Source organism: Pteropus medius, unplaced genomic scaffold, assembly GCF_902729225.1.
Source record: "Pteropus medius unplaced genomic scaffold, Ma_sr-lr_union100, whole genome shotgun sequence".
NCBI classification, from domain to species: Eukaryota; Metazoa; Chordata; class Mammalia; order Chiroptera; family Pteropodidae; genus Pteropus; species Pteropus medius.
Window position 1 is genome coordinate 21078738 of NW_024344240.1, and position 12952 is coordinate 21091689.

General features: G+C 33.7%; 1 protein-coding gene across 9 annotated transcripts in view; it reads left to right on the plus strand.

Moving 5' to 3' along the window:
* The window catches only part of FERRY3 (FERRY endosomal RAB5 effector complex subunit 3), a 40236-nt gene that overhangs the window by 3762 nt on the left and 23522 nt on the right, over positions 1-12952 (plus strand). For 7 of the 9 annotated variants that reach the window (XM_039869067.1, XM_039869074.1, XM_039869068.1 and 4 more), the window contains 3 exons: positions 6752-6933; positions 11262-11361; positions 11461-11582. In XM_039869067.1, coding sequence (XP_039725001.1) covers positions 6752-6933; positions 11262-11361; positions 11461-11582 — 404 coding nt within the window. Of the gene's footprint in view, positions 1-6751; positions 6934-11261; positions 11362-11460; positions 11583-12952 lie in introns of those variants that run through there. The other 2 variants (XM_039869072.1, XM_039869076.1) reach the window with 2 other exon arrangements.

Consider the following 12952-nt stretch of genomic DNA (forward strand, 5'->3'; position numbering starts at 1 on the left):
ATAGTCTAAGATGCCATTGATCATAACATACACCATTATTTTATTTACTACTAAAAAAGAACACTTTCACCTGTTAATCAATAATAGAATGCCAAGATGCCATCAAATATATGATACACCCTGATTTCCAAAAGTTATAATGTAAAAAAATATGTATCTTAGAATTGATGAGATACAATATGTTGAGAATCTATCATATGTCATTTACTGTACTAGGCGTTCGGTATTAAATTGTGAATAAGACAGACCCAAAATCGAAATTTACATTTTAGTTAGGGAACCAGATACAGAACTATGTAAACAGACAAAATAAATTCAATAGTTGCAAGCTCTAATGAGTGAATTACGTCCCACTTTAAGCAATTCAGTTCATGAGAATTTGAAAGAAATCCATTTTATTAGGTCATATTTATTAATCAAAGCAGTTTGTTCTGTGCCCAGAAAGGTTTCCTAGTTTATTTAAAAGATGACACTATTTACACATATTAACTGTTAAAAACATAATTATTACATTAAAAAAGATATGCCTGTGATAATTAAAGAAACCCCATTGTCCAGCTGATAAAAAGAAATAAAGCTGTAAGATGTATTACAATAATGATTCTACTTGGTTTATTTGACATTTTTTGTACCTCTAAAATAGGTTGGGTATACAGCTGAGGATAAGTCTTTACCTTCAGGAGGCTTAAAATCTTAGTAGGAAGGTACAAAGACGTCCACAGACTGTTATAACTGTGCAGCCTTAGGATCAGTGTAAATACTGTGGGAGCATGTAGAGAAATTGAGAGAAGAAGGAGTGGTCAGGGAAGAGTTTGTGAAGAAAGCAGTTACTTCTCTAGAATTGCTCTTGTTTTGATATCAAATCTGGAAGCAGAACCTATTTTGTGTAACCAAAGAGAAAACTTCCTGAATATTAGGTCAATAAATGTTTTTTTAAGTTTATCTTGTTATAAAAAAAATAATTACCGTGTTTACTAAATTTATGGTTTTACTTATTCTTTTGTGCTTTAGCTGTTCTAAAAATAGGAATTTGACTCTCTTCCAGATTAATGATTCTAACAATAGTAGCAATAATAGTTACATCAATATAACATTATACTTAATTCATTTAATCATAAGAGTACAGATATACAGTGAATTAAAATCGACAAGTATCAATTGAGAAGTACTCTGTCATACCCTATGCAAATTTAGGAGATAACGTAGCACTTCTTGTTTTGTAGAGTTCATATTTCTAGCAATGCCAGAATTCTAGAACCATAGTAGCTTGTTTGTCTTTAAAGAATTGAAGAAAGATAAAGCAAAAAAGTTATTTCTCACAGTAAAAAAGAAAATATTGACAGTTAGAAAAATAACTGAAAAGACCCAAATATTGCTTTCCTCCTGGATATATATGGGTTGTCGTTGGCTATAAAAATGACAAAAGCCAAACAGCTCAATACAAGCTCAAGAAATATGGGAATCAGTGACCAAACGAAGGAATTAAAAAAGAAAAGAGAACTGTGTAGTCGATTGCAAAAGATCTGGCAAAGATTAGAAGCTGCAGCATTGTGGAGAAAAATCAAAGTATGCCTAGCAGCAGACTGATAGCGGATGCAGAATGGAGTAGTAGTACATGAGACAGGAGAAGGCTAACGCATCTCTGCAGCATGTGGGTAAACAATATTTCAGTAATCTTGAGAACAATAGAAGCAACAATATAGAGGGGAAATAACAAAGTGTTTATGGTGATACCAGTTACCTAGGGTTATGAAGGAATGAGCTCTGTGTACTATAAATGGATTTACTAGATATTTCAAATGTAACATACGTAAATAACAAAGTATTTGCCTTAACCACTTTTTGATAAAGATTTTTTTTAAAAGGCAGTACACATTTCTTTGCTTTCTTAGGCATGCTGTATAAAACTCAATCCTAACTTTTTGTTGACCTCGAGTCATCAGTATAAATGTAAATGATTATATTTTTATATGATACAATGAGGCAGTGCTACAGAAGGAGGCCTGTCTGTCCCATCATTGCAGTGATGTGCTGAATATGCTGCTGTTACATGAGAAATTTTATTGTAGAGGACCATTGCCCCTGATATACAGAGCTCTGCTTTAATGAATGTACTTATATGGTATAAGGAAGTTTTGATGGTTTACTAAAGTACACGCCTGTTAATTCCTACTTTGTAGAGTAACTCTTTTCTTCTGCATTTCCTTTTCTTGTCTACTGTCAGAATCTATTGCTTGTCATCCTTTTCTGCTTCTAGTCCCTAAAAATCTAATTATACTGTTTCTTTTCATCACTACTGTATCTTTTGCTATTAATTAGATTTATTTTATTTTCTTTCTTTTTTTTAATAATGAGAAGTAAGCTCGGATAGGTAAGAAAAGCCAAACAGAGGCACCATTGACAAAATCGTGAAGTTGACTATTTATTTTTGGTGGTGTCCTACGTTCTATTTCAGTACGCTTCTCAGTTCTCTTTGTAGTCATTCATTCTGCAAACGTGTATTGAGCATCTGTTACATATTAGATATGTTAGGCACTTGGGATATAACAAAAACAAAACAGACATAATTCTCACCTTCACAGAGTTTATAGTATAACGGGAAGACATAATTAAAATTAAATTCAGTGGAATGTGGCAAGTACTATGATAGGGAGACTACAGAGTACTATGAGAGCACAAAGCAGGTACACCTATTCTAATCTAGTGAACTTTAGGAAAGCTTCCCAGAGGAAAGAGAAATTTAGTTGAGACCTGAAAGATGAGATGAAAATAAGTAGGTGGTGTGGGGGAGTGGAGAAAATATCCACTCTAAAGTTTATGGTGGAAGATTTGGTGTGAGAGGATATGACATATATAAAGGCCTGGAGGTGAGAAAGTCCAGGGCACATTTGAAAAACAAGTTTAGAATGGCTAGAAAAGAGTGTTGCAAGCCATCTTGAGAATTGTCTTTATGCTGAAGGTAATGAGCTGCTTTGAAGCAGTTTAGCAGAGGAGTAAGATGATCATATTTGCATTTCAGAAAGATCAGTGTATTAGTATGAAGAAAATCTCGGAAGGGAGAAATTTGGGATGAGTTAGAAGACTGTTGCAGTTATAGGAAAGAAGTGATGAAAGCTTAGTCTAGAATTGTGGTAGTGGAGACAAAAGAAGATATGATTTTTGTCATTTATATATTCAGCAAACACTGTATGTAGGTCTGTGCTATGCTTCAGGAATATAGCAACAGAAGAAATCTGGTTCTTCTTATCATGTAATGAAGAAGAAAGTTAATAAACAAGTACACGATTAATTTATAATTGTAAACCTGTTATAAAGGAAATAAATAAGGTATCATCATGGAGAACCATGAAGGGGAGAGGTGGGGAGAACTTAATTTATATGGGACTAGAGAACTCTTCTCTAAGGAGGTAACATTTAAGCTGAGACTTGAAAGATAAAAGATCACTTGGCCCAGAGTTCTGGTTTGGACTACTGGATGGTGGAATGGTGGCTCCATTCATGTGAAGAGAAGCAAGTATTGGCATAAAAATGATGGCTTCAGAGGAAGAAGAACTTGCAAAGGAAAGAGAGGAACTGGCCAAAGAAGTAGAAAGAAGGCAAAAAATTAGGGTTTCGTGAAAGTTAAGAAAAAACAAGCAAGAAGGAGGGAATAGTCAACAATGTAAAATGCTGCAGAGATCAAGCAAGGAAAAGACTAAAAAATATCCAGTGGTTTTTTCAAATAATCTTATGGCAAGATCAGTGACAGTGGATTGGTGGGGGCAGAAATTATATTTCAGTGACCTTAAGAATGTGTGGAAATGTGGAAGTAGAGAGAATGAGTATAGGTAACTCAAGAAGTTTGGCTATCTACAGAAGAAGGATGAGGCACTTTCAAAATGGGAACACAGGGTTAGAAAATTTCTTTTTTTTGTTTGTTCATTTGTTTTAAGATGGTCGAGATGAAAACTAGAAGAGATAGAATCCAGAACTCTAGTAGAGAATTAATTTTAACTAGGTAGAGAGACACTTCTTCCATTAGCACAAAGGAAGAAAAAAGGGGTGGATATAAATTAAGAAAATTTTACTGGTTTGGTAGCAGAAGTTAAAGTAGAACTATTTCTACTTTATCTAAGAAGTAATAAAAACAGATCATTCGTTTGGATGTTTGTGGTGAGAACTGACCATAGGAAGATAGGATTGCCAGGCGTCACTAAAGGGGAAAGTTTAGAGTCACACCAATCTGCCACCATAAACTGTAGAGTTTTATGGTTGTTCTGCTGCAGCTCTCTATAGCCCAGCTGTAAGATTAGAGTTTTGTTAGGTGGGCAAGAGAAGGAACGTCAGTCAAGGGAATTGAGAGTTGGCAAGATGGTGGTTGAATGCCAGACCACAGAATGTAAGCTGCATAGGGAAGAAAGTGAAGCTAGGTGGGAGGTGATGGCTGACAAAAAATGAAAAAGTAGAGGGCCTATGGAGTGGAAATCCTGATAAGGTTGAAGAACCAACTACCTGGGAGTAATTGAATTAAAAATCTTGGTTGGAGGTTTAGTCAAACTGAATGTTTGAAGTTTTGAGTTTGAGCCTGTTCCTGGTGATGTAGAATGGGTGTCTGATGTGGAGTGGAAAGCTTATGAGAGATACGGAGTTGAGGGAAGTAAGACAGAAGACATTGGATAGGTTATCCACATGGACATCCAACTGACCAAGGTTGATGACAAGATGTGTGCTATCACACATCAGAGGAAGTATGTGAACACAGTGCCAAAACTTTAAATGAATGAGGGTGATTGACCGGTCAGTTGTTAGATAATCATGGCCATGAAAGACAAGGGATGCCAAATGGTTTGAGCCTCAAAGAAATTGAGCTTTATGCCTGAATATGGAGGCAGAAAAATAATGGCCTAGGCATTGAATAGTATTCTCTCAGCAGGCCTTTACTCAATGCCCCATTTCTTTCAGCTGTCACAATCCCCTTTCTAGTATCGTCTCTCTTGAGACAATGGGAAGACTTAGGTCAGGGAAAAACTCTAGTGCTTCTCATGTAGGTAGTTTCTATTCCTAATGCTAGGCTGAGTTTTCAATTGATGCTGCAAATTGTTATAGTTAGCTGATATGGCTAGTGAGGTTACAGAATGTCTGGTGTTATATATGGCCAGCCAGATCCCTATGATCTTTTACCGGCTCCTTCCTACAAAATTTTAGCCTGAGCCTGAAGTGAATTTTGAACTAAGTTTAAGTCTCATGGGCTGGTTATAATCCCTAGAGCAGTGCCAAATCTAAAGATATAAAACAGTTATCAGAATGTGATTTTAGATTTTCAGAGACATAGAGTAAAAGAAATCCACGTTATAGACTCAGCTAGAGTCATATTAAACTCTTCCCTCCTGATCTGGCAATTAATTGAAGTATAAGCGAAAGAAAACAAGGGGAAAAAGTTTAACTATTAATTGACCAAGTTCAAGATACCTGTTTCTGTGATTTATCCATTTGTTTTATTTTTAAGGTAAATTATTACTCTCATTTATGTTATAGATTACAGTTTTTAATATTTTCATTGGTAAGAAAAGGGGAAAATTCAGGTTCTTTTTTTTGCAGATATCTGTCTATAAAGATCAGTAATGAAAAAAACATTGAAATCTTTGAGTTATTTCTACTTTTGCCATCAAATTATATGATGCTTGATGAGGACTTCTCAGCATATCAGTTTCCTAACCTGTAAAGCAGTATGTCTGACGTGTTGGCACATCACATGTCCTTGGGACAGGCATCTTTACCTCCCCAGGTGGATTTGTGTGTGTGCTGAGGGTATCCTGATTTTACTTCTCTCCATGTTTGTTTTTCTTGTTTATCAGTGTTGACTCAGTCTCTTTTTTTAATAGCTACTCTTTCCACATACCGAAAAAAATGCTTACATTTTAAGAAGAAAGCAGTATACTATAAAGGGTCAAAATTAGAAAAATGCATGTTTATCTTGATATAAAATTCTATGCACGAATTTGATTTTCAAACTCTTTGCATCACCATATAGGTGACCACATAGGTAACCTCATTTTCTAAATATATAGCCTACAGCAGTGGTCCCCAACCCTTTGGCATCAGGGACCAGTGCTTCTATAAGAATCTAATGACTGATGATGTGAGGTGGAGCTGAGGTGGTGATTCTAGTGCTGGGGAGCGACTGGAAATACAGATGAAGCTTTGCTCACTCTCCCGCCTCTCACCACCTGTTGTGTGGCCCCGTTACTAACAGGGCACTGACCTGTACTGGTCCTCAGCTTTGGATTTGAGGACTCCTGGCCTACAAAACATTTTTTAGCACTATATAGTTTAATAATGAAAAGTTTTTTCCAATTATGTAATTAAAATGTGCAGATTATTTTTTATATGATACATTATAATATAAAGAAAGTAAAGGTCATCAGAAATCCCACTGTCCTGAAATAGGACATTAGCATTCTGTGTTATGTTAAAGAAATTGGATCATAGCATACTTTATTTTTTCCTACATTTCCCGTCCCTTCTTCCACGTTAGCCTCACTCCCCTAGCCCTGTCTCCAGGTAACCCATATTAATAACTTAGTTTGTATCTTTCCATTTTGGGGGGATGCTTAGATAATCCTATGTAGCCAATATATAAACATATATAAATGGAGGGTCTTTCTCTCCTTGTCTGATGTACAAAAATTGAATCAGTGTATACATACTTTTCTAGTAGTGTGTTAGTTAAAAATACTATGTCATTTAAGAATGTCTGTGTATCATCTCGTAGACCACATTAGAGCATGCAAGGCCTGAAGAGCCCAGCTGGGATGAAGATTTTGCAGATGTGTACCATGACCTAATCCACTCTCCTGCTTCTGAAACACTCCTAAATTTGGAACATAATTACTTTGTTAGTATCTCAGAACTGATTGGTGAAAGAGATGTGGAGCTGAAAAAATTACGAGAGAGGTATTTCAAATTTCTCGTATTATCATAATTAAATGTTACATTGTTAGATATGGCCTACAGAACAACTTGTTTTTGATTTGTTATGAAATTGAAGACTAAAATAGAAAAAATTCTTTAATATTAGGAATTAATTTTCTTGTGTGTTTAAACCTGTAGTTTTAACTGGGAAGTCCTCATAGGTTTATAAAACTTCTCAAGTGATTTACAGAAATAAATATGGTGGCTTTATATATTCTTATTTCTAATAAGAGGAATAGCTTACCTCTTTTGAAGGTTTGCTTTTTTTCCAGGCACTGTGTGAAGTGCTTTGGATGCTGTCTTAGTTTGAGCTGCTATAACAAAAAACCATAGACGATATAGGTTAAACAACAGAAATTTATTTCTCATAGTTCTGGAGGCTGGATAGTCCAAGATCAGGGTGCCAATAGATTTAGCTGAGATGAGGACCCATTTCCTGGCTTACAGACAGTGCTTTCTCAATGTGTGCCATATGGCCTTTTCTCAGTGCGTGCTCTTGGTGCATCATTCCTAGAGAGAGAACTCTAGTGTTTCTTCCTATATGCACTAGTTCCATCATGAGGCACCAACTTTAAAGCCTTGTCTATAAAGGCACTGCCTCTACATTCCATCACATTGAGGGTTAGGGTTTCAGCATATACATAGGGTTTCATGCATTTCATGACATATTCTATCTCATTTGATCTTTACCCTATTATTATCCCCATTGTACAGATAAGGGAACTGAGGCTTAAATAAGTTAAGTAACTTGTCTAAAGACAAGCTGAAATTTTAAACCAGGAAGTTTTATTCCAAAGCTTCTTAACCACTATACTATACTGCCTCCCTATTCAGAATCTATTTAAAACACTGCTGTGACTAAGTCCATGGTGTCTTTCAATTCAGTTTCTAAGCTTATTTACATTAGTAAAAAATCACTAGTATTATTCCAAAAAATATTAATTAGATTTGAATTTATTTTGTATGGATAACTTAATACAGTAGTCCAAGCAGGCTTTTATGATCATTTTTTTCTTCAAAGTAAAAAATTGCTAGCATAATATATTTTAAAGCATGACTTTCCAGACTACTTCCTACTAATTCTATAATTGTAATAATAACTCAGGACACACTTCTCTTTCTAGATAATCCATATAATCTAGCTGAATCTAATAATATATATTACCTTCAAAGCATTTACTTAAAGACTTGAGGTATACCTGGCATTAAGATAATTTTTTTCACGTTGCTGATTGATGGAAAGTTTATTTGATTGTGAAGGTATATTAGGAGCAAGTCACATTTATTCATAAATCAGTCTCAAAAAAGTAAATTTAAAATGATGTACTGGTTTGCTCCTGGCCCTCATTAGCTTCACATTGGAAAACACTGGGACTAGCAAGATGAGAATAATGTCTTATTTTGAGGGTTATCATAGATGAGATCACTTAAAACACAAAAATCATAAGCAAATGGATTTAATCATTTTTCCTGAGGCATACTGTCTTCTGTGTATTAGATTAGTATTTTTATTATATTGTGTAGATTTGTAAATTTTCATAATAGTTCTACTCCTCTGGACCTTTCGTTCTCTTATCTAATAAGATATTGGAACTATCTCTGTGTCAGAAAGAACATGATGTTTCGAGACATTAGTCACTCTTTATGGTTTGGGCTTGCCGACTACCTGTATCAAGGCAGTTTCTTTCTAGATGGGATACCTGCAGTATGGATAGTTTGCCACCAGGTAAATAGTTGAAGCTGTGTTTCTGGAGGAGTCAAAAATTTGCTTTTTTCCTAGTTTTTTATTATGTCACCCATAAAATTGTGGATATATTTTTAAAATAAGAACAAAATAAAGATTAGATTATTTTTAATATATAAAAATATGATTACCTAATTCTAATTAATTACCTTCTGTTGAACTTCATTTTTCCTACTAGGGCTTCAAATTATATAACCTTCAACTCATTCTAAATCTGTTCTTGGGTCTCAGGTTTTCTGGGACTATAGTCATTCTACCTATTTAGATACATGAAAAAATTCTCACCTTGGCTGTCTTTAGTTCATATCAGTAGCCATTACTAGTCCTTTCATTCAGCTGTTGAACTACTCTAAATTTTGGCCCACTTTATGCCTACTCACTACACCTCCCCCAAAATTTTATAATTGTTCTTTTTTCTAATTCAGAAGCAGATTCACATTCCATGAGACTCTTCACCTTTTGGGAAGCTGATTAATTAATTCAGTACTATTTACTGGTACTTTATACATTTTTTTTCTTTTGTGTAATAGTTTTTAGTAGGGGTTTGTTTTGGTTTATGTTATTTTTCAAAATGTCCTTTGGCCAAACTTCTTGATAGGGCTTTGCTTTTTTTTTCTTTCTAAACATATAAACAATATTTGAATACATTTATTTAAAAAACAGTTTCGTAGTTTGTCTTTCACATATCCAAACTGTTAGCTTTACAAAGAAAAGTAAGCTGTGTTCCTCTTAAGGTAAATACTATTTATTGCAAAGGCAAACAGTATAACTCAAGGTACGTTGGAATTCACTGGTATCTTTGGAATTTCACCCAAAATTTTGGTGTTTAATTCATTTATCCAATTCATGAATGGAAGCGACATAATTTCTTATTTCTCCTTTCATTTTACTTGTTTTACATCTTTAAAAGAGTTTCTCAGCACAGCATCAGTATAGTTATAATGATCTTTTTTCCAGAGTGGCTTCAAGGTAATACACAGATTGTCAGAGTCATCATGACTGACATACTGAGCCAGTACATAGGTAGTAATTCATTTGAAATATAATAAAATTTTCTTTGATTTTAATCACAGAAAATGTATACTGTATTATTAATTATATCATTAGCTCCTTGCATTTCTGACACATTTAGAGTAAAATAAGTGTTCATGTAATTTTATTTATTGCATACTTATTTATTAGTCTTCTTTTTCCTCACCGGAGGTTTGCTTCTTTCAGCAAACCAGATTCAGGTTTTTTAAAAAAAACTTAAAAATGGCAATGATACATTTTATCCACTAGAGGGAACATGTGTAATATAAAATATTAACATATTCATATCGAAGTTTGTATTTATAAATATTTAGCGGTTATTTCTATTCTAAATAAAAAATCTTACTTGCAAACATAATCTTTACCTGACCTCTGATAGTTATTAAAAAGTTAATGAAATCATGTGCATTAGAATTAAGTGGGAACTAAATTAAGTGGGAACTATATTAAATATTCAATTTAATACTGGACAATATATATATAGAAATGTGTAAATGTATAACATGAATGAGTTTTATTTCTCATGTACATATCTTAATCAGTTGTCATAAAGAAGTATAAATTTGCTTCTGAGAGCAATTAAATTAACTAGAATGATAGTAAAAATTTTTTAGTTGATGTCTGTTTCATTCTAAGTTTGTTTCAAATATGTTTTAGAGTAAACTTTAACACATATATTAAGATAATTTTTTAATTTGAAAATTTTAATGAACTTCTATAACATACATACATAATAAGCAACAAAGTGTAGGTGTACAGCTCAATAATGTTTCACAAAGTAAACTCAGCCATATAATTATCATCCAGATCAAGAAATAGAGTATTTCCAACACTGCTAAAGGCTCCCTCATGCCCTTCTAGTCACTACACATTTCTCCTAATAAATAACCACTGTGTGAACTTCTAATACCTTTGTTGAGTTTTTCCTGTAGGAAAAATCATTTTTCATTTCTGCACATTATTTATTTGGGTAAATGAAGGAGGTAAGACGAAAACATATCTTCAGAAGTATTTTATATTCCTCTGTAAGCGGAACTTGGTGACTTAATATCATTTTGATTCTTAGAACCTAATGGATAGCTTCTGGTTATAATATAAACTAACTTTCAAAGGTCGAAGTCACTAACTCATGTATAAGTAAATAGAACATGTATTTAAGATGGAATCGCCGAGCATCTTGGAGGAAATTTGCAGGTGAAAAGAGATCTGGACTTACAAACCCAGATTTAGACTGCTTTCATTTATAGATTAAATGAAATTTAGCTGCATAAGTGACATCGCTATAATATGAAATGAATATAGATTAAATGAAATTTAGCTGCATAAGTGACGTCGCTATAATATGAAATTATCATAATTTTCCCATTTCCAAGTCCTCAAAGTGCTTGCCAGGTATTAGAGTTGTCATACGTGGACATACTTCTATAAAATAAAAATTTTATTTTTACTTTATAGAGATTGTTCAGTGAATCTGGAGTGGTCATATACCTTACAGTTTTGATAAGTATATCTGATGTGCTTATTTATGTTTTAGACAAGGTATTGAAATGGAAAAAGTGATGCAGGAATTGGGAAAATCACTGACAGATCAAGATGTAAATTCACTGGCTGCTCAGCATTTTGAATCCCAGCAAGTAAGTGAAGAACAATGAATCTTAGATATGTAGTTACGTTTTTTTAACTTATTTATTTTTGTAAAAAAATTAACTAGTTAGTATACTGTCTCTTTTTAGGACTTAGAAAATAAATGGTCAAATGAATTAAAACAATCAACTGCGATCCAAAAGCAAGAGTATCAGGAATGGGTAATAAAACTTCATCAAGACCTAAAAAACCCCAACAATAGCTCCCTCAGGTATTAATCATTATATTATTATTATTAGATGAAAGTTCATTGTTATTAATAATTTCTGTTTATTGAAAATTTGAACCTTTTTGGTTGTAGATATTTTTAAATTACCAATGAAAATTCAAGATAATTTTATACTTTTAAAAAAGTCTTTTGTTTTATAAATTTTATATGAATTGTGTATGTGTGTGAGGGAGCGTTAATTGGTTGTTTTAAATAGCGATTTCTCCCCTAGAACTTAGGTTTATAAATATCTTAGGTATGTATACCTAAAAATCGCAAGTACTATCTCGTGTTTCTTTAAATTGGTTTCCATAGTGTAACAAATGTTGATTGAATGAATCCTAAATGTTAAGCACTCTCTAAGCAAAAAATAAAAATGATACCTTCTCATGTGGAGAGACTGACCTGTAAATAAAACAGTGTGGAGTAATATGTACAGTAATAGAAGCATGCACAAGGTACAAAGATAGTATAGAGCACGGTTTTCCAACTCCCAGGCTGTGGTCCAGTACTAGTGCATGGCCTGGTAAGAACCAGGCTGCACAGCAAGAGATGAGCAGCCAGTGAGTGAGCAAAGCTTCATCTGTATTTGCAGCAGCTCTGCAGCGCTAGCATCTCTGCTTCAGTTCCACCTCAGATCATCAGGTATTAGATTCTCATAGGAGCACCGATCCCTAGTGCCAAAAAGGTTGGGGACTGCTGGCGTAGAGGACTTTCTGTAATTCATAACTTGTATGGTACTTTATGGCCTAAATATCTTGTTTTCATATATAGTCCTAGAGCTTAAGAGTGCCTATCTTATTTCCTGGCTGTATATTCATGTATTTGAGAATTTCTTAATTCTTTCAAACCCTAAAGTATAATTGGCAATGTACTTAGTACAATATAATAATCCTATTTCCCGCATTTACTGCTGTATAATAGAAACATTTAAAAATAGCGCTTCATTTGTATAATGTCAGTCTCCCTGACTAGTCTTTCCTTGAATACAAAAACCATGTTTGTTTTCTCTACTGTTGTATAACCAGATCTTGCCAAGTGTCTTGCTCTTGACACTGGCACAAAAGAATACTCAATAAATATTTATGGGCTGGGTGAACAAACAAGCAGATGGATGGATTATCATTAAACTGTTTACCTGATATCTATGTCACCTCTTATCTAAGTATTTATAATCTTTCATTTGCCCTATTGTTTTCCCCAAGACAAGACCTTAGAAATATTTAAACAATTTTTTATGGTTTTGATATGGGTTAACATTCTTGACACTAACATATTTAACTCTACTCCTCATTTCAAATGAAAATAATGATGAAAGGGGGAAAGATGGACTGGGAACATCCATATGCTATAATATACAGTGGTGTTTTTTA